General features: G+C 31.9%; 4 protein-coding genes across 4 annotated transcripts in view; 1 reads left to right on the top strand and 3 right to left on the bottom strand.

Moving 5' to 3' along the window:
* Positions 1-421: 421 nt before the first annotated feature.
* LOC108744763 (cytosolic carboxypeptidase Nna1-like) lies at positions 422-11478 on the bottom strand. The gene is made up of 16 exons (XM_018480673.1): positions 11342-11478; positions 10136-10368; positions 9340-9492; positions 9034-9263; positions 8112-8258; positions 7746-8037; positions 6755-7035; positions 6440-6599; positions 4375-4602; positions 3602-3693; positions 3340-3538; positions 2242-2388; positions 2054-2178; positions 1796-1978; positions 700-734; positions 422-444 (listed from the first exon to the last, which is right to left on the bottom strand). Exons 1-16 carry the CDS (start codon positions 11406-11408, stop codon positions 422-424), a joined length of 2595 nt encoding a protein of 864 aa, XP_018336175.1. The 5' UTR covers positions 11409-11478.
* Positions 11479-12631: 1153 nt separating this feature from the next.
* On the top strand, positions 12632-16057 carry LOC108744848 (probable glutamine-dependent NAD(+) synthetase). Its single transcript, XM_018480799.1, has 10 exons — positions 12632-12921; positions 12983-13238; positions 13322-13430; positions 13510-13796; positions 13995-14198; positions 14256-14403; positions 14457-14625; positions 14703-15308; positions 15648-15795; positions 15887-16057. The coding sequence occupies exons 1-10, from the start codon at positions 12776-12778 to the stop codon at positions 15986-15988; spliced, it is 2175 nt and encodes a 724-aa protein (XP_018336301.1). The 5' UTR covers positions 12632-12775; the 3' UTR covers positions 15989-16057.
* A 288-nt stretch (positions 16058-16345) lies between these two features.
* Positions 16346-17826, bottom strand: LOC108744849 (TIP41-like protein). The gene is made up of 3 exons (XM_018480800.2): positions 17313-17826; positions 16856-17255; positions 16346-16748 (listed from the first exon to the last, which is right to left on the bottom strand). Exons 1-3 carry the CDS (start codon positions 17489-17491, stop codon positions 16410-16412), a joined length of 918 nt encoding a protein of 305 aa, XP_018336302.1. The 5' UTR covers positions 17492-17826; the 3' UTR covers positions 16346-16409.
* Positions 17827-19790: 1964 nt separating this feature from the next.
* LOC108744801 overlaps positions 19791-26054 on the bottom strand; it is a 60679-nt gene continuing 54415 nt past the window's right edge. Inside the window, exons 6-9 of the mRNA XM_018480720.2 lie at positions 25172-25441; positions 23034-25117; positions 22759-22963; positions 19791-22289 (exon numbers count right to left, since the gene is read on the bottom strand). Coding sequence (XP_018336222.1) covers positions 21962-22289; positions 22759-22963; positions 23034-25117; positions 25172-25441 — 2887 coding nt within the window. The 3' untranslated portion in view covers positions 19791-21961. The remainder of the gene's footprint in view (positions 22290-22758; positions 22964-23033; positions 25118-25171; positions 25442-26054) is intronic.

The following is a 26054-nucleotide window of genomic DNA, read 5'->3' on the forward strand; positions in this document are numbered from 1 at the left end:
AAATAGAAACATCACATAGTTGTGCATTAATAAGAAAAGCTTGGATCAACAGAAGTTGAATGCTTATGGTGGTGCATCGGCCAGAACTTTAAATGCAGGACCCACCCGGGCTTCACCCTTATTTCCTTGATTACATCTCCTCGTGTTTACTGATTCACATTTACAATCTTTGTATAATCATAAAAAAAACATTACTACCCTCATTTATCTTGACTCTTTTTCCATATTTGGAACGAAAATCCTTATAAATCGCCCTGTATATGTGGCATAGTATTTCCGTTATTTAGCAAAGGTCAAATTGTTAACATTGAAACTGTTTTAATTTTAATTGAGTTCACAGTTGTTATTTCAAAGAAAAAGTGTAACTTTAATGATTACTAATTGTAAATTGTGTCACGTCTTTCTAGATTTGTACAACTAATTAATTGACCAAATATTCCTCATCTATAATTATTATTAATTGAGTATGATACACAATTCGTCAAAGATTTATGAATAATTTTCATTACTTCATCATTGGATCAGTGATCGATTCAGTTCTTTGATTCAAGTTGAAAAATTTAATAAATAGTTGTTTTATTCTACGTTACTAAAAATATTATTGTAGGAAAAATAGTGATGGTGGAGGTACTTACACCGAAACAATGTTTTCTTTGTCTTGCTTTCCGGTTTTTGTAGTTTTTTTATCGGGTTTTGTCTTCTTTTTGTCAGTTTTTTTCTTTTGCTTCACGGTCCTGTGGATGATTACTTAATATTAGTTACTAATAATATACCTATTTGGTGGTGAAAATGTTCTTCATTCTTCTGTTGAAAATTCTAAAGAAAATTTTTTCTTTCATTTGAATTTAATAAAAAACCGGAATTATCAAGTAATTAACCACCAGATATGTTATTTACTTGTAGCTGAGAAAGGATTCTTAACTGTTTCGTTATTGGTAATGGGACTTCCTGGGATCTTATCTCCCAAAATTCTTTTGATAGTATATCAAGAAGTAAGTAAAAAAATGAAGAGATAACAGTTTTTTATTAGCATTTCTATTATTTACTACTTGATTCTATAGGAAAAGGAGCACAACACCAAAAACTTTTTGAAGCCAAATTACCACAAGGGCGATGTTTAATAGATAATTACCGGAGATAAAAATGTTCAGTCTCTCAGAGTCTCTGAAAACGAGACTCGAGTCTCCGTCTCACATCGAGTCTCTCTGGTGTCGCTGAGACTGTCCAGAAACTGTCAAAAAAACTGTTTAGCGTCTCTGAACGAGAGACTGGAGTCGCTCATAGAAAGATCCTAATTTCGTATCCAATCTCTGAACGAGAGACTCGAATCTCTCAATAAGTGGTATCTCGACAGACATGGTTAAAATTTTCTAAGTTCAACATATTTCAGAGATCCCAGTCTTTCTGCGAGAGACTCGAGTCTCTCAATGTTTCAGATTTATTCATTCAGTCTCTCTGTGAGAGACTGGAATCTCTGAATTAACAATTTTATCGTTCGATTCTCTCATACAGAGACTGTGTGAGATCCATAAAAACACCTAGGCAATAACTGAGAGACTGTGAGAGACGCTCTCAGAGACGCTGAAAACTGGAGAGAGACTGAAAATTTTTGTCTAGGGTAGTTACTCACTTAATTTTTGATTTTTAGGGGCGTTAATATTAAAAATTGATCAGAAAAATATGACTTATAATTTTGTAGTAATATGTACTTTCTATTTCAAGTGAATGAAATATATAAAACATTAATGAAATTTTAAATACAGAAGAAAAAAAATTAAAACAGTAATGTACATACTTTTCTGAAGATGTTCGATTGGGAGGATAAATGTTGGAAGGGCCCCATGAGAGTGGTTCATCCGCCATATCGCCTTCAGCCCCCATCCAGAGTCTGTTTTGTAGGGATAATAATTTTACTTGAACTTCTGCTAATTGTAATGACGCCGATTTAGTAATTTTGTAATCGGAATATGTCCTGTATCTAATGTAAAAATAATTTAATCAATACTAATTAGGAACTCTCATTATCTGTGTAAATAATGAATACATTACATACACAGATGCTAATTTTGGTGTTGATCGATTCCAGTTTATACTTCTAAACTTAGTGAAGGAAAGTATGTCTAAGACGGACAACGTTTTCGGAGATGGTACTTCTTCTTGTTCTTCGACTTCTTTTTTCTGAAAATAAACAATATTTTAAGCGTGCTCTTCTTCGAGTACAAAATATAATAATGAGGGCACCTTCTTCTTCTTGCGCTTTTTTTTCTTGTGATGTTTTTTGGGACGTCTTAGAGTTGTCGTTTCTTTTTCACTTGAATCTTCGTCAGAGTCGGATCCTGAACTCGAACCGTTGTAGTTGGAAGGGAGATTTATGTTTGAAGTTGACATCTAATAATTGTTTTTACTGTCAGTATAACTATTCAGTATTAGTAAGTATAATAATAATAATTCATCAACTTATATAAAACGATAGAAAAAAGAAGCAGAGCGTACATAGAATTCGTAGATTTAGAAATAGTTTCTAACATGGGAAAAGGGGAGATAGAAGGATAGAGAAGGGAGAAGTTATATATAGTTTGTTTAAAAAGCTGTACGCAGTTCATCATTATCATCATAAGGTCGTCAGTCCTAAGACTGGTTGGACACGTAACTCCACTCTTTCCTATCCTGAGCTAAACTTCGCATTTCCCTAAAACTAGAACAACCCACATCCTTAACTATTTGAGAACAGTAATCTAACCTAGATCTACTTCTACCCCTCCTAACCACTTTTTTTATGCCTCTAATATGTCTCTGACTAGACCTTCATGCCTAAGAAGGTGTCCTACCAACCTATCTCGCCTATTTCTTATTGACTTCCAGAGTCCTCTGTTCTCCTATTCTTTCTAATATCTCTTCATTTCTAACCTTCTCTATTCACGGTATCCTTATCATTCTTATGTATAAACGGATTTAACACGAAAACTATTGTATCTATTACCATATCAATTCTAAGACAACGTTTTGGCTTTAATATAAAATCTTATTCTAAAGTTGTCATATCGTATCAAATAATAAAAGGATTATTGTCAAAGGATTATTGACTGATGGCGAGAGGAAGTTCTCTAATCGTTGCATGATTGTAACTAATTTTCGTCATTAAAAATCCAGTAGTCCTTTCTGTACAATTTCCAGGATTGAAATATTTGAAGTTGACATTTACCTGTATTTCAACTTGACGTAAAATTTAGAAGAAAATTGAAATGTACCAAAATATTATGCAAAAAAAGCGAAAGCAAATTAGTAATAAAAATAATAAAAGAAGGAAAAATAGAAAGTAATATTTAAGTATTAACATACTGTAATGGTTCGCCTTTGAGGTTTCGCACTTGCAGTTTTTGCTTTTGGTTTGGTGTTCAACTTGGATATTTTGCACGTTTTTGGTTTGATATTCTTTTTTGTCATCTCCGGAGTTGGTGGTGGAACTATTACGGAAATATAGTTATCACTTGGACCGCCACCCTCATCTGACGAGCTGCTGCTTGTCTCGCCATCGTCACTGAAGAAAAATTTCAGTATCTTACGAATGCAATTGAAGAACAGCGATGAGAAAAATATTTACCTGGAATAGTCTGAAAGTACAATGTTTGTTGGTTCGTCAGCATTTGATCCTTCCTTTAAAAGTCTTTCTATAATCTTTACCCGAAGTCGCTCCTGTAAGTAAATACAAAAAAATTGGGGATAGGAATAAGGATAATTAATAAGTTTCGAAAAATTGTAACCAATTTTAGAGAAGTACAATTAAATAGGCGATTTTAAAGTGAAATAACTGATTCAGTTTTAACCGTATCTTCCATCAAACGATCTAAAGCAATCGGAAAACACCAATGGGGCGGCAAAGTTGCAAAGTTGAACAAATTTCTCAAAATTTAAGGTTTGATGATCTTCCTTCGGATTTACTTAATCGAACTTAAAAAAAAAACGCTGAAATGTCAGTAATTTTGGAGTTATATGAATTGCTTTCTATTTAAAACTAAAGTATAGATTTATCTAAAAGAATTTTAACTACTGCGACTGATCCGAATTGAAAGTTAAAGTAGCTTTGAAATTGATTCTTTCATTGGTGGTAAAATTCGTTTATCCGCGCCTGAATTATATTTATATGTATTTTAACTTACGTTTTGTTGAATTCATATGAAACTATTTGAAACGTGTCGAATGCGTTTATTACGATTTCTAATAAAGTAACAAAATATAAAATAAATAGAAACAAATGACTAATGCTGCGATAAAGCAATACGCATCTGATAGACTATCATTATAATAGTTATCTTTTTCATATTTTTCAACGACATCGGTATAAAACGATTGCAGTGCATCGAAATATTTATCTACCTTTCTGGGATCTTCGTCGCAAAAATCTAAAAGAGTTTGGCAAAAGAATTTGCCCATTTGCTCGTAGTCCTGTGTTGTAAAGTGGGTTTCAGCCCTGCCGCCCATCAACGATCCACCAAAAGATGCTTCCATGGTGTAACTATTTTGAATCCCCATCATCCACATCACTATTCTTCCAGTCCCTTCTTTGTTCTTCTGAACTCGAAACTTACAATCTTCAAAAGAAAACTGAAAAACTCCTCGTAATTGTATGTAGGTACCTATGTCTTATTGTTAATATTTTAAAAAATTGTAATCCGTCACAAGTATTTTGTTTGATGTAAAGGAAAAAGGCGAAATGTCTTGAAAAAAATCTCATTGTAGCCACATTGCTTTTGCACTTTCCAAGTTATCTTTAGTTATAATTAAAGTAAATATTTTATATGTTGAATAGGTTCGACATGATTTTATACTACAATTAAATATAAATTTTTTAATTCGATAGTTTGAGCCTTACTTTAATTTTATTGTGAAATATTGTTGAAAAACAAAGAAAATAACAGTGTAATAAGTAAGTTATTGCTGCGGTTGATTTTTCCGAAAAAAAAATCGAATTAAGGAGACGATTCATAATGAACAACCTGCACTTGAATTTCCAGTTAGAGAAACATTCGAGTTAGAGAGAATGAGAAACAATATGTACATCAAGATGCCAAAAAATATTCTATATAGAAAGATTTTCGAATTACGGAAGATTCCTTTTTTTTAAAACAAGATATTGATGAAACTGCTTAGTAATTCCTTTTAAGGACTACATATTATTCTGGTTGAACCAAATTTCTTTAATGAAAATAATTTTTTACTGAGGGCCTTAACACTCAAATTACCATGGGAATATCGTGAAAAATTCTATTAAAATAACACCATAAGTAGCCAGTGTCTCTAAAGTGTAATCAAATATCTAAAACATGAAAATTTTACAGAAGTCATATGAGAATCCTATTTGTATTAATAGATTCGGTGTCTACTTCCGTTTTATCTGGCACACATAAGTATTATTTTATCTAAAAGATCGGAAAGCATTTGTCAGTTTGCCAAAATTTCAAAATTGTATCTATCGCAAGCGGAAATTGGAAAGTTTTTGATGAACGGGTTGTTTCAGTATTTTAATAAAGAATTTGAAATATTATTTGGATGTCCTTATTTGCGAAAGTAGGCCAGTGATCGAGGGGATGCTAAGAGGCTAACAACACTAGAACATTAACCGATTACCCTTAAACTTACGGGAAAAATGTATTTTCTCCTTGGCCAACTTACTAAACTTAGAATACGTAAATAATGCGTACCAAGAGCCGATTTATAATTTCTTTCAATTTATAAAGTTGGTGCCATTTTTAAACGACCTTGTGTCATTTTTAATAAGCTTTGTACATATACAGAGGAGAATTTCGTACTTTATTGTTTCCTTCAATGCGGTCGTAATAAAATTAACTATTTTAAACGACAGCGCTCAGTCTACTTGAAGGTAATATTACTGTAACGAGACACGGTATATTAATTAGCTAAGATTTTATGTACATAGACACGAACATAGAACTTATTTTAATACCTAGACATTAAAATAATTAACCAAGTTATTAAGTACTGCTAGGACATATTTGTATTTTCACGATGAAAACTGATTTCCGTAGCGTGACAGGTAAAATAAATGGGCGATTTCAAAGTCATATAACTCTAAAATCATAATTCACATCAAATGATAAATTAATCGAAAAACAATACGTACTTTATTGGATGTGTAACTGACAATTAATTGAATATAACCAACTATGTGAACTTTCGTTCCAATTGTCCAACTTTACAAGAGATTTTGTATAAGTGAATTGACTTTGGTCCGCAATCTTTGGATCTCATCTTTGGCATTCCATTGTTTATATTCAATCAATTATTATCAGTAATAAAGCCAATCGTTTGACTTTGAAATCACCCATTTATTCTGTATTTTGTGAAGAATTAATATTTTTTTTTTATTGTGCTAATAATAATTATCGATTCTGTGAGAATAAATGAAAGATTTCGCATTTACCTTGTCAGGTGTATTTTTTCTTAGCATCAGTGGAAATACCTGCTCGTGCAGTTTTTTTTCTTGGCCCCGTCGATTTTCACAACCATACACAAATATATTATGTTTTCTTGAATGAGCATGCAAATCACAATACATGGCAACTCCACATTCTTCCAACAGTCTAAATTATTAAAAAGAAATAAATAAAACAATACCAACGCGAAAACACAGTAGAATCAGAATTTTCTACTTTAAAGTCCTGATTTTACTTGAAGGTTTTCATTTTGCAATAAATTCTTAATCTACTTACAATTAGATTATTGTTAATATTCTTACCTTCTTATCATAAGCTTCGTGTACCAGATGGAAGGGTAGGTTTCCCTTATAACTGTCCTATATTGTCTGTTGAGGTCTCTTCCAGTTAAAGAGCATCGATTATTACCAACAATTACGCCATCGGGATTTAGCATTGGCACAAGTTTAAAAATGAACTTGTCACGCAGTTCCTTGGCAGTGTTGTTATCACTCGTTAGAAAATCCAAAAAACCTTTCATCATCCAAGACGATGGAGTTTCGCCTGGATGAACTCTAGCTGTTATCACAACAGCTTTCTTTTTCTTGAAAAATATAAGGGATAAAATACTGACCCACAACAAAAAATATAAACAGAAAGAGGATAAATAAATATCTGGAATATCCATTCATTCGTTGTTATAATTTGAAAGCTCTCGATATTGTCAATGCCGGTTCACATTATCGATTGTTACAATCCAACCCAACCTAATATTATAAATGCGAATGTGTTTGTTTGTTACGTTTTCACGCCGTAAGTACTCAATCGATCATCATGAGATTTTTTGCACATATTGTCAAAGGTACAGAGAAGGACATGGGGTACATTTATCCAGAAAAAATTCTGTTCCCGGGGGATAGAAAAGAAATTAATTTGATGTGATCGTCGATGATCTTTGTATTTAGAGCATCAACGCGAAGGAAGCCGCGGATAAAAGCTAATATTAAATATGTAATAAACATCTATTGTGAAGAAAATAAATATAAATATATNCCGACATTTGTTTCTATAAGCGAAAGTTTACTTCGTCCATGGTATTACAGTGGCCAAACTGTGCAATGGATTTTCAACAAAAGGCCTTCTGAAGATGCTGTTTTTAGCAAAACATGGAGAAGAAATTATATTTCAAAACAATGATCTCAAAATCCAAATTAAATTTCTATATCACCATTTTTAAAAAGTTCGCTTTTGTTTTGTTTCTAATACTCAAATTGAGGCTAATTACTAAAAAACTTTATTATAATTGTTTTTTACCGTTCCTTCTTTAACATTTTCTTCATTTTCGACGTCGCTTTTCTTAGTGTTTTCTTCTTGAGACGTAATTGTGATATAATAAACGTTATTTCCGGCTAGAGTTTTGCAGAGTAATCTCAATGTAGTAAAGGACGATTTGTATGGATCGTTTGACAATTCCAATAGGTAATCTTGTAAATCAGAGTACGTGTATGGGTAACTGTATGCAAAATAACAAACGTCATCATCGTGGGGGAACTCAAATGTGAATGTTAAGGTATAAGTATTTTGCTGATCTTCATCATTACTATCACTAAAAAGATATTTATTTGATGCGGTGACATTATTGTGGACGATTATTTATTCAAATTATTTACAAGTTCTTACTTATTGTCGTTGCAAAAGTATGTGATATTATTTCCAAATCTTCTCCAACCTATTTCAAACAAATTTGCGTCCTTTTCTGAATACAGGAGGGGTTTAAGACCCTCGTTGAATAGACTACCATCTTTAGTCATATTTACTATCGAAAAGCTGAAATCGATAAGAAATATTCTAAGAAGATGTTTTCGTCTTTTTGGTAGTAAATATACACATAAGAATGTAATAAAAATTCTTTTAGTAAACAAAATTGCTTTAATTTTGTAAATTTCGTGACTGTTCCATTCTCACATTAATTGCAAAATTATAATTTTAATTTCATGTTTCTTATTATCATCTATTTAAAAGTCAAGGTACAGTTGAATTTCTAGAATCAGTTTTAAATTGCCGAAAAACATGGAAGCTATAAAGCGAAACAATGTTAAACTGTCTTCAATCTTCATAAACATTTTTTTTAAATAAACGTTGTCCTTTACTTTTTACAACTGTGATCAAAAAAGAAAGAGTGGTGAGGGTATTGGGATTCTAGATCATGTCGATCGTCTGTCCATCAAACTTTTACCACTTCTTTAATTTTACAACGTCTTTCTAGGCCATTTTTCAGCAGAAAAGGTTAGAACACATCCCTTTTGTCAACAATACCAGAAGACCCTTTTGAAGACTGTCTGGAATTCTTTTAAAATATCTACTGATAAAATTTAATAGAAAATATAAACAAAAACTGTAGGCTCCACTTCCATTCTACAACAAGAGCTTCTAGTATTGACAAAAAGGGTGTAATCTAACAGCTTCAGCCGAAAAATTATCTAGAAAGACGTTCTAAAAGTCAAAAAGTGGTAGGATATTGATGGACAGGACATCGACATGATGCAGGACTCCGGTGTCCCCTCTACTGCGAAGAGAGTACCAGCTAAAATATTTTCCGTACCGATAAAGAATTTCTTTTCTGGTATTCTTTACTCGAAAATAAAACCATTGCATGTGTTTGTTGGTGTAAAGATCAGTTCTGAGATGAAGCTCGTAAAACGTGGACGTAATTCTTATGGCTTTGGCTAAATTCCCACATTCGAATCGGGACTCAAATCGAAGACCCTCTTGTTCGGGACAAGGACAGGTGGGAAGGAGATACCTACTACCTCCAATACTTGATCGACTGAACTAAAATATATTTCTCAAAATGTATGCGACATATTTCTTTTACAAAAGGAATTTTAGTGCGTGCGGGATTACTTACATAATTTACTGCACTGATGGGATAATACTGATAAACTATGATTCCACATTCTTCTCCTACAGGTTTAGGTTGAATTTCATCTCCTGAAGGATTATAATAGGGATGTGGAGATGGAGGAACATACTGAATATGTCTAATACGCTCTTCAAGAACCTGTACATTTTTTGCGATTATATTTTAGAAAAGTAAAATAAAAATTGTCAAATTTATTTATATGGGGGCCTACAATAACTACAGTTTCATTATACTATACAGTAGATGAGTACATTCGCCGAATCATAAAATAAATTTAACGCTTGGCGAAGCTACTCATGTGTAGCGAAACAATTGTAGCAATCGCAAATAATTTTTTAACTCGAGGTATCGTTGCTCCAAAAAATAATAATCTTTTTTTATTAATTTATTTCACTCGAATTGCTTATCTTTATTAATTATCGAAATATTTAATTTTGCTTGAACTTGTTAGTACTTAATAAAGCACAGAATTGGGTGGTTTAAAAATCTCCTACTAAATGTTTAATGCTCTAGATTTTAGGATATCATTTAATTAAAAAGATTCACCACTTTATTGAAACAATGATTGCATTTCGATCAGGCTTTTGACCTCTTTTCGTAGTAAACGTTTGCGTGTGATGAATATCTATCTAAGTTGCGTGATTTAATTTTTGGAGAAAGATATCTACGATTAGATAGATTAAATTTTTTGGGATGTAAAGTTTGATTCTTCTTTATAACGACAATCCAATTTGATAGATACATTGATTTTATTAATTTATTAAGAAGTTCGACTACCTACCTGACATTCCGTGGGCCACCGTGGTGATTGAATTGCAGTTCCTGGTTCTTTTATTATTGAAAATAGATCTTTGGGATCTTTATTGTAAGTAAATTGCGTATCGCCGGCTCGTTCTTCTTGTCCAGTACCAGTAAATTTTAAAAGGAAATTTGTTAAAAAACCTCCGGCATTATTAATTTTCGGAGTATTTACTGCAGGGAATAAAGCCTCTTGGAGTTCTTTCACTCCAGGATCTGTAAGGCAAATTTTTCCAAAATACTGCTCGCATTTAAAGCAATTATGTGCAGGATATGTACATACTTCAGTTACTTTAATTATAATAAAACAAAAGTGTATTAATTATCTACTTCATTTCTAGGAAAATTAAGGCAATGTCATACTTTTCTTTAAATGAACTTGAAATTATTACACATGAAAGTAGACAAATTTATGTTTTATTATACATAATATATATGTATTGTATAATAGTTCCTAGTTATACTTCCTGATGACTCGATGATAATAAGTATGTATAACAAAGGTTTAGTGTGTGATGATCCTAGATTAATAGTTAACTATAATTTAAAACTTCCGGTTCTGCGTATGTTTACTGTTTAGTAATTATTACGGAATCGTTTTATTTGAATTCCAAGATAGTACTTATGTGGTATCTAGAAATTTATTTTTCTATGAAATGCTTTTAGAAAAAAAAGTAAACTGCCATAGCAATTAATGTTATCAGTTCCTTTTCCTCAATTTAAACTAAAATGCAAATATACGATTTGCAAATTAATCCTTTTCTATTCACATTGTAGATTTGCAGTACTTATTTTTCTAATAATTTAATTGAAAAATTGCCTGAGATTTAAGGATTTAATATTACACAATAACAAAGCCAACTACAAGCTTTAAAAAAGACACGTCAGAAGAATTAAAGGAGTAATTAGAAAAGGCAGAATAAGAAATTAGTTAATTAGAGTAAAACTAATTGTCTGTTATAGATGATAACGAAAAACGAACAAGTCAAACGAATTTGGAAAGCAATAAGTAACAATACAAAAACAAAAAGAGTTAGGATGATGATGATAATGAAATAGAAAAGAAAATGAAACCGTGAAACCCTACATCATATTATGATAGATGGATACTAATAAAAGTAATCGAATATATTGACTGATATCGTGGCTCTCGTATTTAAGAATTATATACCTGTTTCATGAGATATACCTGAAAAACAGTCCTTATCAAACAAAAGAGGTTCTAAAATAACATTAACCATATTTTCATTATCCATTTTTTTTTTCAAAATAAAACCCGTTAAAATAAACAAACCAGATAGAAAGGTGTTTGGTGGAACGCGTTATTCGACACTATGTCATTTTGAAATTTAAAAATAATTCTTGTCAAAATTGATAACATAGATATATCTATAAATAATAGAAATAATGAAAAAACATTGCGTACCTTTTCTCATTTTGAGGGATGATTCTTTGTCAGCTGACAAATTCCATTCTAATTAATAAATCGTCCTAATTATAAACAAAAGTACACTTGTCTTGTGTACAGGTTTGTAATTGACGAAGAACTGACTTATCCCTTGGATTGCGGAGCTTTTTGTACAAGGGTTGAACAATAGGCTTTACCACCGATTTGTTTGATCAATTTTAAAAGTTCACGAGACAGTACCGTTATTATTAATTTATTGACAAATAATATACAGGGATGTAAATGTTGAATGAAAAGAGGGTGTTCTTTTAAAGGTTCATAAAATAAAAAACAATATCTTATAACAATTAGCAACTTTAATGAATTTCTTCGTCGTACTTTTTTCAATCGAGTTCTACTTTTTTAATATTCCAATGAAAGACTACATGCTGTATTTTTAAAGTTGGAAGTAATCAAAAAGCGCAGCTCTTTAACGTTTATATTCCACCAATAGGTACCAGTTTTCTTAATTTTTGATTTCGAGAAACGATGTTAGTAGGTACAGTAGTTTCAATTTTTCTTTTAATCAGTATATAGTTTTATTAAATAGTTACCTACAAAAAACGAGCTAAATTAGTAGAAATTATTGCTTTTTGTTTCAATACTATCCTACGTTTAAATATATAACATAATAAAATACTTTTTTACAAGCAATCTAAAAATATAAATATTTATTATATCGTATTGATAGTTGGGTCACTTTGCATTTGGTGAAATATATTGAAATATTAAAAAATTCAGAAATTGTAGTATTTAAGAAAAACACGGGGTGTAGCGGTTTCACAATGAATTAAAAAAAAAATGAAAATTGTTTCGAAAATCAAATCATTTTCAAGAGTAGCTGAAACATTTGTCAATTTTTTTATTACTGGATTAGTTAATAATTTTGTTTTATTTTCATTTAAAAAATAGCTCCTACTAATGAGTCACCCTGTATATGATGTTCCTTACTGTGTGACGGGTTGTAACTATTTGCTGCTATGGAAACCAATAAAAACAAATATTAAAAGTTAGGTTACAGAATCTGTTATCTATGATTTTAGGTTATAAGTGTCACATTTGTGTACCTTTAAAGCAAAATTTTATATTATTTAATTAGCTCTTATCTCTATTATGTAAGTAATAGTAATTAGTAAATACTGAATTGCATACCCATTCCTTATATATAAATATAAAATGGGAAGAAAAGCTACAGTGGCTGCTGCTACCCTTAATCAGTGGGCTTTAGATTTTGATGGAAACCGTGAAAGAATTTTAGAATCTATATTAGAGGCGAAAGAAGCTGGAGCTGCTTTTCGCACAGGACCAGAATTAGAAATATGGTGCTATATATTATAACATCATTTATGATATTTATTTTCTTATGTAATACATGATTTGTAGTGGATATAGTTGTGAAGATCATTTTTATGAAAGTGATACTTTTCTCCACTCTTGGGAAGTGTTGCTAGAACTTTTAACAGCACCATTATGTAAAGACATATTAGTAGATGTTGGAATGCCAGTAATGCACAAAAATGTAGCTTACAATTGCAGAATCATCTTTTTAAATCAAAACATTTTGCTAATTCGCCCAAAATTGCAAATGTGTGATGGGGACAATTACAGAGAATCAAGATGGTTTTCTGCATGGAAGAAGGTGAGTCTCAAAAGATTAATTGGCACTTTTATATTGTTAAAAAAGACTTCAGATCATTGTATTACCTTTTTATTGTCTAATAGATTCGCCAAGTTGAAGATCATCACCTACCACGTATGATTTCTGCAGTTACAGGTCAAACAACAGTTCCTTTTGGTGATGCTGTAATATCTACAAGAGACACATGCATAGGTATACTATATCATAATATATTACATATATTCTTATTTATTATTTTATATTTGTATTATTCTTTGTTTTTTTTTTGAAGGTTTTGAAATTTGTGAAGAATTGTGGTTTCCTTTTAGTAGTCATATACCAATGTCTCTTGATGGGGTAGAAATTATTTGCAATGGTTCTGGTAGTTATATGGAATTAAGAAAGGCTTATGTAGTTTGCAATTTAGTTAAAAGTGCAACTTTTAAAGTAGGAGGTTGTTATGTATTTTGTAATTTAAGAGGCTGTGATGGACAGAGAACTTATTTTAATGGGGGTTCTTGTATAGCACTTAATGGAGAGATTTTGAATTATTCCAAGCAGTTTGCATTACAAGATGTGGTGAGAACTTTATTTTTTTATTGATAAATGCATAGGTAATTAAAATAATAATCATAATAATGACTAAGCATATCCTTTAATAAAAGAAATTTTAATTTTTTGATTGACATACAAAAGTAGCTTAACTATTTTTATATTTTAATTTTTTTTTGTTTATTATGTTAAACTATAGTAATAATCTTTATGGGTTATTAATAGGAAATAACGTCAGCAACGATTGATTTAGAAGATATTAGATCCTTCAGGAATAGTATGAGATCTCGGTCTCATGCATCTTCAGAGTATCCTAGTTATCCTAGGATTTTGGTGGACTTTTCCCTTTCACCAGAACACGACTCGACTTTTCCTACAGCATTTCCAATAGAATGGAAATATTTAAGACCAGAAGAAGAAATAGCCCAGGTCTCATGAGTGTTTTAATTACTTATTCTATCTTTCTTTAAAATATTCATTATTTAGGGTCCTGCCTGTTGGCTTTGGGATTACCTTCGGCGATCAGGGCAAGGTGGATTTTTCTTGCCATTAAGTGGTGGTGTAGATTCTACAAGCACAGCAATGATAGTTTTCTCAATGTGCAGGATGGTTGTAAAAGCAGTACAGAGGGGAGGTACGTTCCTTTCCGGTAAGAATTTGATTTGGCAATTTAATAAAAAATTTCAGAGAGCAGAGTATTAGCCGACATTCGAAAAATTCTTGTTGACCCTGAATATACACCCACCAAACCTGAAGAACTATGTAATAGATTATTTGTTACTTGTTACATGGGTTCAGAAAACTCATCAAGGGAAACTAACCATAGGGCTGCGACTTTAGCTTCTCAAATTGGAAGGTAATATTTATTTTACATTTTTTACTATGTATACATATATTTATGGATATACAAAGCTTTCTTTTTTTTTTAATTAGTTACCACATGTCAATAACGATAGATAGAGCAGTGAGAGCACTTCTTGAAATTTTTACTGCAGCCACAGGCCTTTTACCGAAATTTGCTTCTCAAGGAGGATGTGCAAGACAAAACTTGGCTCTCCAAAATATCCAAGCACGACTGCGTATGGTCCTTGCGTACCTTTTTGCACAACTAATGCTTTGGGTTCGAGGAAGACCTGGAGGTCTTCTGGTGCTCGGTTCAGCTAACGTAGACGAAGCCTTGAGGGGTTACATGACGAAATATGACTGCTCTAGTGCTGATATTAACCCTATCGGAGGTATTTCTAAGACTGACTTGAAAATGTTCTTAAATTATGTGAAAGATAAATTTAATGTTCCTGTAATTGAGGATATCGTGTCAGCACCTCCTACAGCTGAATTGGAACCTCTATCAAGTCAAGGTAGTTTAACACAAACCGATGAAGAGGATATGGGAATGACGTACGCAGAATTAAGTGTGTTTGGAAGATTAAGGAAGCAAGAAAAATGTGGACCATATTCTATGTTCTGCAAACTTGTTAATACCTGGAAAGACACCTGTTCGCCTGAAGAAGTTGCGGAGAAAGTTAAGCATTTCTTTAGGTAATACTCTTACGATATTTTTATTGGCAGCAGGAATTGGGCTTTTCGCCCCTTTTCAACTTAACTATTCTTTTACAAAACTTTCAAGATGAAAATGTGAATGATTTTGAAAATAAATTGCATTAAGCTGAAGATAGTATTAAAGTCTGTTAATAAGTCAGTCTTCGCAAAAATATTTATTTGAAACAATATTTAGTGTGTAATCATTATAATTTATTTCCCCAAGTAGCCTTTCTTATGAAGATCCTTTTAGATATATTAAATAAATAATTTTGTTTTCTACGTATATATTTTATTATACCTTTTTATATTATGTAAACATGTATTAATTTATTTTAGATGTTATGCGATAAACAGGCACAAAATGACCGTTCTGACACCTTCATACCATGCTGAAAGTTACAGTCCAGATGATAATCGATTCGACCATAGGCCTTTCTTGTACCGAGCAAATTGGTCCTGGCAGTTTAGGGCAATCGATAAACAGGTACGTTTTCAATATCTTTACGTTATTTGTACTTCTTATTAAAAAAGATAACGCGTTTAGTGTTTATATTTATACTGTTTTTAAATTACAGCTTCAGTTCCAAAATGGAATTAAGCGGAGTGTAGGAATTTCTACCAAAAAAGATGACAACAAAAAAGTTAGAGGCGGCTCGAGAACGGGGATCCCTGTGTAGGACCATTTTTGATGTAATTACATCAACTGGAAGTTTTATATATTAGGTAATAAATATTTTTTTAGTTCTTTTACTAATCATAATTATTTTTAAATAATACAAGAAAATCATAGAGCTCAGCTTTTGAATGAAACTAAATAAAACACTAAAACTGTAAGTACTGTGTGCAATATTGGAACATTGTGTTTTATTTAACATGAAATAAACACAAACATTTTTTTATAAAACTGTGTTTATTCGAAAAATCCTTTTGACATGATTAACAGTTAAAGAAATATGTTCATGAATTAAATCATTACTTGACACACGTTTTAATTAGATATACAAATAACTTAACTATATGATAAACCTGACTCATTTTTTTTTTTTGAAAGTTAAAATGTACTGTAATATATCCTCCATAAAAAAAAACATTTTGCTTTTACATTTCTTCCATTTTATTTGAAGTTGCACCTTCAGTGTGTGGATCATCAACTTTATTGTCAATTTCTTGTTTGGTTTGTTCTGATTTTATTTTGAAAGTAAATTTTTCATTTATTGCATTTCTCAAAGGTAAGTGTGGAGACAATAAATTTGGATCTCCAAACATTGGCAGTGGCAATTTTATATCTCGAAATCCTGATTCTCTGCTAGTGTATTCCCTCAGGATATGATTTGTATTGAATTCATGATAAACTCGAGTATCATTAACGCGGACCATAACGTTATCAACTCGTAAAAAATATCGAAGAAGAATAAAGAAAGAACTTGGCATTACTCTCTAAAAATGTATAAAACAAATTAGTTTTTCTTTTGCAACTACTAAATAAAATTGAGCTCAAGATGTAACCATAGCCTTTACACAATAAAATAGCAAAAACAACTTACAATTTTAACAGTACATGAAGCAATTCCATTATCATGCAGTTCATCTTCGAATAGCATTAATTCATGGTAAAACAAAATCTTTTCTTTCTGTTTCAATTTCTCTATGTCAATTCTCTCTTCTGTTTGAGTTACAACAACATCCCCAGACACTGTCCCTTTATAATCAGTTGAAAATGTCCAATCAAAGGGCTTGAACTTTTCCTCCAAGAAGTTCGGATCTCGAGATTCCTTCCAGACATCTGCATAAGCTACTTTTAAGGCCATACTAGAGTTCTTAACTGGTTTTAGGGCATCTAAAGCATTAAATTCAAACTGAACACCACTGTCATGTTTTACAGTTAACACATTATTAGGGAAAACCATTTCAGGTAAATGCGGCAATTCAAGAGTGTTATTGTATCTAAAATTAATGCTTCTTAGTATTTATACATTGGCTAATTGATTATATATTACTTACAAGCAATACTGGCATACATCATGAGGATTTTCCTTACAATGGTGACTGGTGTTACACTGTGAATGTAAAATGTGAGACTTTGTATATTTTACAATCCAGTCATTGAATTTATGTTCTTCAAAATTAACGGGAAGTCGTTGTATATTATCGAAAATATTCTCACTTTTGCCACTTGTCATTGTAGAAAGTAGCAATTAAAATTAACTCAAGCAAATTCTTCCTATTAGTAGATTTATTATTAGTTAAACAGTATTGGGATAAACATCACTGTGTTGAGATTACACTTTGCCAGGTAGTGCCAGTAAATGTAGAATATTTGTTTAATGTTATTTATTATCCATATTTTGATATAAAACATTAAAATGTTCAATAAACCTGTAATAAAGCTGTAGATTTATTCACAACAACTATTCCAACCTCAAATACATATAACACAGAGGTAATCATAGATATCTTCATTAGTGAAGCTATTATAGAAATATGTAAATGTGTTGATGTGAAAATATATTGTAGTCTAGCAGTTGATTAAAAGATGTCGCTTCATAACTTAAGACGTATTTGTATTTAATGAAAGTCATATATCTTGTTTTGCTTACGTAGCATAAGCCCTAGAATAATGGTATAATTTAATATATTTGTGTATTTATTTAATAAAACTAATATATACTATGTAGCTTACATAGTACAAGTCGTAGAATAATGCGTTAGTTTAAGAGATAATAAGTATGTATAACAAAGGTTTAGTGTGTGATGATCCTAGATTAATAGTTAACTATAATTTAAAACTTCCGGTTCTGCGTATGTTTACTGTTTAGTAATTATTACGGAATCGTTTTATTTGAATTCCAAGATAGTACTTATGTGGTATCTAGAAATTTATTTTTCTATGAAATGCTTTTAGAAAAAAAAGTAAACTGCCATAGCAATTAATGTTATCAGTTCCTTTTCCTCAATTTAAACTAAAATGCAAATATACGATTTGCAAATTAATCCTTTTCTATTCACATTGTAGATTTGCAGTACTTATTTTTCTAATAATTTAATTGAAAAATTGCCTGAGATTTAAGGATTTAATATTACACAATAACAAAGCCAACTACAAGCTTTAAAAAAGACACGTCAGAAGAATTAAAGGAGTAATTAGAAAAGGCAGAATAAGAAATTAGTTAATTAGAGTAAAACTAATTGTCTGTTATAGATGATAACGAAAAACGAACAAGTCAAACGAATTTGGAAAGCAATAAGTAACAATACAAAAACAAAAAGAGTTAGGATGATGATGATAATGAAATAGAAAAGAAAATGAAACCGTGAAACCCTACATCATATTATGATAGATGGATACTAATAAAAGTAATCGAATATATTGACTGATATCGTGGCTCTCGTATTTAAGAATTATATACCTGTTTCATGAGATATACCTGAAAAACAGTCCTTATCAAACAAAAGAGGTTCTAAAATAACATTAACCATATTTTCATTATCCATTTTTTTTTNCAATTATTTTTTAACCAGACCTCGTATGGGTCGCGAAACTGAAAATTTTCGTAAATTTCAACATTTGTATTAGGAGAGCATAAGTCGCATAAGATCTTTTTCGGAGTTTTAGCGCGGGACAACTTTATACAGTTTTTCCTTCTATTTCTCAATATAGTTCAGCTACTTAGCGTATGATGGCACTGGCAGTACTAAATTGTAGCAATTTTTAGAATATTAATTAATTCATATATGGGTCGCATGCGGGAACTTCTAACTTCTAGATTGTTTCAATTTTCAATATGTTAATTATGAATTACATTTTTTAAAAAATGATCATCGTTATATTTAATAAATTAAACTACTTTTATATTCTTCATGTATTTTCGAACGATTGAACATTTTTTTCTTCCACTTCAACAATTTAACTTTTTAAGGTGAATTTTTTATTTTCGAATAAATAAAACTCATTTTTAATGTATATAATAAGAATCTTATTGTTCTAATTACAATATGCATTCGCATCTTTTAAATAACAAAAATTACATTCCACATTAGCATTACAACATCATTAAATATTTAAATAGTAGTCCAACAGTAACTACATCTAAAAATCACATTTTTAGGAAATCAACACATTTCTGATATCTATCAGATAAGTAAAATAATTGTTCTTTTTTCATGCAGTGGTTACAATCACGATATGGAAATATACTTTCACTTAATGTTTTTTTAAACATGTACATTTGTACATACAATTTAAAAGCAGTCTTCAAATTAATCAAAATGTTGTGGTGTAGATTACAAAAAACAGCAATTTTAATAAAGATGTAATAATTATTAAATTAAATTTCGACAAAAAAGTTTAGAGGACTCGAAGAAACGGTCCGAAAGTTTAGTTTTGTTTACTAGCAGTAAACATAATTTTTAAATATACTATTTTTTATTCATAATTGTTGTTGTTGTTGTTATTTTATATACAAGAAAACTGAGGTGATATAACAACATATTCGAGTATATTTACTAATCAATTAATAACTTAAAACAGTGATAATAAATTCGGAATTAAATTAATTACAATATAATCACATTATGCATAAATGATAGGCGACATACATATCGGCAAACCACTCCTGAAGACAAGGATTATACTCTTTTTTTGCACAAGTTACTTTTTTCGTTTGCATTGGTTTACAGTTTAATTAAAAGTTTTTATTATTTCATTTAATAATTTTTAAATAGTAAGGGATTATTCTTTTTTTTAATTGATTCATTCACATTCGGTACTTTTCTGTAAATGGAAAATTATTTATAGTAGAATGTATTTTTACTTATAAACCAATGATATTTTAGGGATAAAAAGTAGCAGTAGTAAATTGCACAAAAAAAGGCAAGGGACCACATCACAAGAAAAATTGTTCTGAAAATTGAAATGTGCAACTGAAATTTTGGCTATGCCTTTGAAAATATATCTTTTCTAGATTTTTTTTCTTAAAACTAGAACTAACATTAATAAGCATTCTTATTTGCAATTTTATTTTTAATTAACATATATCACTAAAAAAAAAAAGTATCACCAGTGCTCTCATACTTAAAAATGACGAGATTAAGGAATAAAACTTAGGAATCTAAGGAAAGTACGAAATTGATAGAATTAAAAAACATTTTTTAATACATTAAGTAGATATTGTAAATTTAAACGGGATAGTTAGAACCGTAGTTACACTTATTGTATTTTTCAGCAATTTTCAGAGCGATTTTTTTACGTAATTGACCCTTATTCTTTGAGTTTCAGGGGCAGACCATCCATGCATACCTTGCAATGATCTTTCCTTGTAGTATCTAATACCACAATGCGTTTATATCATTATTTTGGAAATACCGCAACTATAAATAAATAGATAGATATTACGAAATATAACAAATTTCGAGATATTTGTGTTGGGTATTAGATTTCCTTTGGATGCTATTATGTATTATTACTATTATATCCATAGCACAAATCTTAACTATATAGACTACCATAATATAATATACAAAAATGATAGCATACACGAATTAATAATTTATGGCATTTTATAAATAGCAAAACAGGGAACTACATAAGTATACAGTTTGGCATTTGCATAGTTTATAATAATATCATTCTTGCCGTAACTGGTTTAATAGTAATTAAGTAAATATTTTCATTTGAGTACAATTTTTTAAGCAATGTTCAGTTTTCCAGTAGTACACAGTATCAAATCCTAAATAGATTTAACGTACACCTCAACATAGCTAAAGCAACTGTATAGTAAATATTAACAACATTACCTGTAACAAATAATAAGTAGCTAGTTATTTTTGGATTTTTATGCTCTCAGGAGCTAGGAGCCACTTATGGGTCTACCTTAATTTTAATAGCAACAAATTTCGCCATTTAATTCATCTATGAAATTAATGTTCGAACAAAAATAGCTAAAAGCCTGTAAAATTGTAAGGTGCATGCATCATATGGAGTTGAAGTTTTCAAGTTTCAAATTAAAAATAAGGTACAGACTTGATTATTTTTTTATATTTCGAACCCTGAGCCCCTGGAACTTAAAAATTCAAAAACTCTCCAAATAAAGACGACCATTTACTAAAAATGGAAAATAAATTAATTTGATCTTATCGTCTTCTATTACTTACACTGAAGTTTTGCAAAACTACGTTCTATTTTTGTATGTGTTTGGAGGTGAACTGAATTTTTAAATAGCTTTTCATTTTCTTACAAATATTACATATCACACCAATATTTACGAAAAACAACTTAAATAATTTCAGTTGTCCTTCTAAAATCTTGTTCATGCATATAACGTGTAATAAACACTTACAAAGTAGACAAACCATGCGTTCGTCTTGATCTAAGAACAACATTTAGAAAAATAGTTTTGATTAGAAAAAAATTTCATTATTTTTTTTTGGCAAGTTTTCAATTTTCAAAGTATTCAAATCTTGTGTAGATACATGCTGTAACAGTTCAGAAACGATAAAGTCTTTAAATAAATTTATAACAATTACACAAAGGGAAATTCTGGAAGGAAAGGGGCGGGGGTATAATTGTCCTTTTCGAGGTTTAACCTACGAATTTGACGAAAAATACTGACAACATAATTATAAAAATGATAAAGCTAATTAAATTAAATAAATCAGTCATCTTTCAGTACTGGCTCTTCGTCAGTTTCTGGGTCGGATGTGTCCGTTTCTTCGGTGCTTTTCTCAGAATCGTTTCTCTTCGATTTCTTAGAATCTAACTGGAAAGTCATCAAAGGTTTCAAAGCGATTCGTAAGCTCGTGAACAGCTTCGGAAATAATATTTCTTGCTGAGCTAAAACTTGTCTAACTCTTTGGCGTTCTTTTGTCGTTTCTGGACTTGAATTATTACACACTGCGGGTAACCCGTGGCTTACCACAAACTGTCTTAGAGCCTTTTCTCTTACATAAGCAAATGGCCGAATTACTCGTAAATCGTGTTCTCTAAATAAGAAAAATATCGATCACACACAATTCAAAATTCTTTTTTAATAATTTTTATCAGTAAAAAGATATACATACAATGTAGAAATCTTCCCGAAGTGAGTTAGTTTTTTAATATGAAATATTCTCAATTTTTACCCACTACACACATCCTCAAATTAATGAGGAACATTTTTTGTTCCTGTTGTCACACCCCCGCCGGGAATCGAACCCGTCAAAGCATTGGCGCGTAAAGCCCGGGTTCGATTCCCGGCGGGGGTGTGACAACAGCAACAAAAAATGTTCCTCATTAACTTGAGGAAGTGTGTAGTGGGTAAAAATTGAGAATATTTCATATTAAAAAAGATATACTGTGAAAGTGAAACAATCATAATTATTGCTGAAACTATAAACAATAATAATGAATTTTAACAATTGGTTTTGATGAACGAAACACAAAACATCTTAAAAAAATCTGCATTGTACGTACCTTATTAAATAATGCGCCTTCATTGTTCTGAGACTATTACCATGAAAAACAGACATTAGAAAGCTTTCGGCAAAATCGTCCAAATGTTGTCCAATTGCCAAAACATTGTAACCATAATTTTTGGCAGCACAGTACAATCTCCTTCGTTTGTCGGGGGTACAAAAACTGCAAAAGTTGCATTTAGAAGTCGACGATCGACACTTGCCTGTATTAATCAACCAGAAAAAAAAGACAATTAAAAGACACTTTCATCATTTAATTGACGTTTATATTACCGATATCTGTTTGGGACACGCTCTGATCTTCGACAATGTAATGTACTCCCAAATTTTTCAAATGAGGCATAAGTTTAAAATGGTCACAACCAGAAGAATCGGGATCGATTGTGACGGCTCCCAAACTGAAGAGAATCCCTCTATTTTGCACATGACTTTGATATTGAAGCAACGTGTGCAATAAGCAGAGCGAATCTTTGCCACCCGATAAGCAGACCATGACTTTATCACCATCTTTAATCATTTCGTATTCTTGCAAAGCCTCCAAACATTGCAACCAGACGTTCTTTGGCGGACTAGACCACTTCATAATCTGACCGGATCTGTCCTGATCCACGATACATTTCTCATTCACTTCACTTTTGTTCTGTCTTTGTAACGTGGAAAATTTAAGTTTGTCACTTTCTTTTCGCAAATGACGAGTTGCCGACGATTCCGAGCTGCTGCGTCTTTTAGCAAATTCGTTAGAAGAATACTCCTGATCGTGGAATGAAAGATTAATGCCGGAATCTTGAGAGCTGACACTGGTGACCGTGGAAGCGGCCAGTTTGTTGGCGTTTTGCTCGGATGTTCCGGCCTCTTCATCGCTCGGTACATTAGGAGAATCGGTTTGATTAATAAGTTGAATAACTGTCTCACTGCTGGATCCCGGTGTATATCTTCCTTTTGAAGAAGTGGAAGGGTATTTATCACTTTCACTGGAATTAAGCCTCGAATATGACGACATCCTCTCTTCGGGCATTATGAATACGTCCACAGCACTAACGACGTCCCGAATCTCTGATTTAACTTCGTTAACCATCTCTTTCGATACCTTTTCCAAATATTCCGCAACTTCTGTCGCGGAAATGGAGTCGCTCCGTCCATCTTCGCTGCTGCTTTCGTGATTGTCATATTTACAGTAAGACACGTCTACAGAATCGGTGTTTTCTAAAACGTTTTCAACTTTTTTGGTCACTTCACGAATTTCGGACTTGATACTGGTGGCGAGTTCACTAACAAACGCTTGCAATTCGGCATTTGGTGCTGGCGATCCACGTCCCAGGTAAGAATTGTCGTTTGGACCACAATAAAGCATGTTCAGACTGTACGACGGAGATGTGTTGGTGTCAGAATCTAAAGAATGGAGATCGGTCTGGCTGCTACAGCTACAATTTCGTTTACGAACGATACCCCCCATCCCTAGACTAGCCCTTGTTTGAGGGCTCAGTAGAGGAGCGGGTGGTGGAGGAGATACAGTCGGATCACCCAAACTCAAACACCTTTCTCGTTGATACACAGTCGGTTGAGGTGCAACAGGACTAAATACATTAGAACTAACTGCTTCACCAACAGCGAAATTCGGAGCATTTGACTGAATGAAGTGTTGGAACGTTGAGGAATTGAACATGGCGTTGTCTTGGAATAGGTAAGGTACAGGAGATGGGGAATGCAGGGCATCGTCGATCGTGGGGAGGCTGAGGTGTCTGGTAGTAAGATTGCAATTCGAGGTGTAGGGTAACGGAGAGGGGCTGCTACTGCAAGTGTTTCCATCCCTTATTTTATCACATTTTCTCGATCCTGCGTATCCAACAGGATTAAATGGAACTGTATTTTTAACGTTCTGTGATTTGCCCATCAGTATGTTTTGGGCCTCCTTCGGGATCATAAACCACCTTAATTTTTCGCTTCGTGAGTCGAAATGGATCGATTGGTCTGGGAAAGGACTCCGCGAAATGGTCTTCCTCGCACGGTTAAACAAATTACGAGCGGTTTGTAAACATTCGGAATAATTCTGCGGAAAAACTCCGGGCCCCGATATCCTCCGTTCGTTCATTGTCATTTTACCGTCCACGTATCGAACCGAATTCAACCACTTCCTGTCTTTGCACACCGCGTTTGAGTAGTGACGCCATTCGCCCGTATTCAAGTCTGCAATATATTGTGGAAGAAGTTTCCAACCTTCTGTAGCTACCATCTTCACAGCTTCCATAACAAACGCCAGTTCCGATTCGCTCATAAAATACGGAAGACTAATTCGGGTGAAACCCGGTTTAAGTAGCTCTAAAGTCGAATTCACTGATAAATTCAAGCTGCTCAATCTCCTACAGGTAAAGAAATATAGTATTCCTATTAAAAAGGACCAATTTAGAACTTACCTGTCTTCCAAAATAATGTTTTCGAATTGATCGGCCAAGTTTTGATCGATCTTTAGTAGATCTTGGGCGTAAGAGCCTGTACAAGCGCACCCAGCTCTAGCTTGAATACCAAAAACATCGTTAAGTACGGCACAAACGAAATTATGATGTAGAAAAATTCCTCGGGGATGTTTTACTACAAACGAGAATATGGGTAGTCGTTTCATTTGACTCGAACCATTTCCTAATAATATTATTTCCGGGATTGTCCGAATATGCTGAAGCATTTGTCTGAAATATGTTCAAGGGTAGTTAAAACTAAACATCCCACCGTAAGGGTTATTTTGACTGATATTTTACAGAACAGTCGGCCCATTATCATTTCAAAAATGTTGCTTTTTTGATATCCTTAAAGAGTTTATTTTCCAAACCATTATCAACGTTTCGTCCTTTGGTGTACAGGTTCTACTAGGCGAAAAGGGTGTTAGTTTAAGAAATAAACTCTTTTTTTGCCGGTATAATATTTGACTTCGATTCTGTACTAAGGTGCTCCAAACAAAATTTTTTTTTCTAACTCTTACCCCCTCAAATGTTTCTATTCGATGTAAAAAAAATTCTCGCCAAACATGAGCCCTATAGCTCAAATCTAAGGGATCCCTATTTTTATTTTGGTTTCCCATTTAATTAACATAGGAAACACTGTGTTTTGTTTTAAATTAAATTTACACATAATTTACGCAATTTTTTTCAAAAAACCGTCTCATATTCCCAAAGTTGAGTCTTTGAACTTTACAAAACTCTAAGACAAAGTATGATTATCTTTACAAAAAGACTAGTTACAGCCATTTAAAAATTACTAAATTTTGAAATTTGAAAAAATAGCTTATAATATGAAACTTATTCG

The sequence above is a fragment of the Agrilus planipennis genome, unplaced genomic scaffold (genome assembly GCF_000699045.2).
Source record: "Agrilus planipennis isolate EAB-ADULT unplaced genomic scaffold, Apla_2.0 scaffold35, whole genome shotgun sequence".
Classification (NCBI taxonomy): domain Eukaryota; kingdom Metazoa; phylum Arthropoda; class Insecta; order Coleoptera; family Buprestidae; genus Agrilus; species Agrilus planipennis.

Excerpts from the sequence above, each read along its gene's own strand:
- LOC108744849 (XM_018480800.2), bottom strand. The coding sequence starts at position 17,491 with ATGACAAGTGGCAAAAGTGAGAATATTTTCGATAATATACAACGACTT. Across the intron at positions 17,256-17,312 it reads GATGTATGCCAGTATTGCTT|ATACAATAACACTCTTGAAT; the intron begins GTAAGTAATATA and ends CATTAATTTTAG. Across the intron at positions 16,749-16,855 it reads CTTCATGTACTGTTAAAATT|AGAGTAATGCCAAGTTCTTT; the intron begins GTAAGTTGTTTT and ends ATACATTTTTAG.
- LOC108744763 (XM_018480673.1), bottom strand. The coding sequence starts at position 11,408 with ATGGATAATGAAAATATGGTTAATGTTATTTTAGAACCTCTTTTGTTT. Across the intron at positions 7,036-7,745 it reads AAAATGTTAAAGAAGGAACG|AAAAAGAAAGCTGTTGTGAT; the intron begins GTAAAAAACAAT and ends ATATTTTTCAAG. Across the intron at positions 735-1,795 it reads AATCGAACATCTTCAGAAAA|GACCGTGAAGCAAAAGAAAA; the intron begins GTATGTACATTA and ends AATCATCCACAG.
- LOC108744848 (XM_018480799.1), top strand. The coding sequence starts at position 12,776 with ATGGGAAGAAAAGCTACAGTGGCTGCTGCTACCCTTAATCAGTGGGCT. Across the intron at positions 14,626-14,702 it reads TTAGCTTCTCAAATTGGAAG|TTACCACATGTCAATAACGA; the intron begins GTAATATTTATT and ends TTTTTTAATTAG. Across the intron at positions 15,309-15,647 it reads AAAGTTAAGCATTTCTTTAG|ATGTTATGCGATAAACAGGC; the intron begins GTAATACTCTTA and ends AATTTATTTTAG.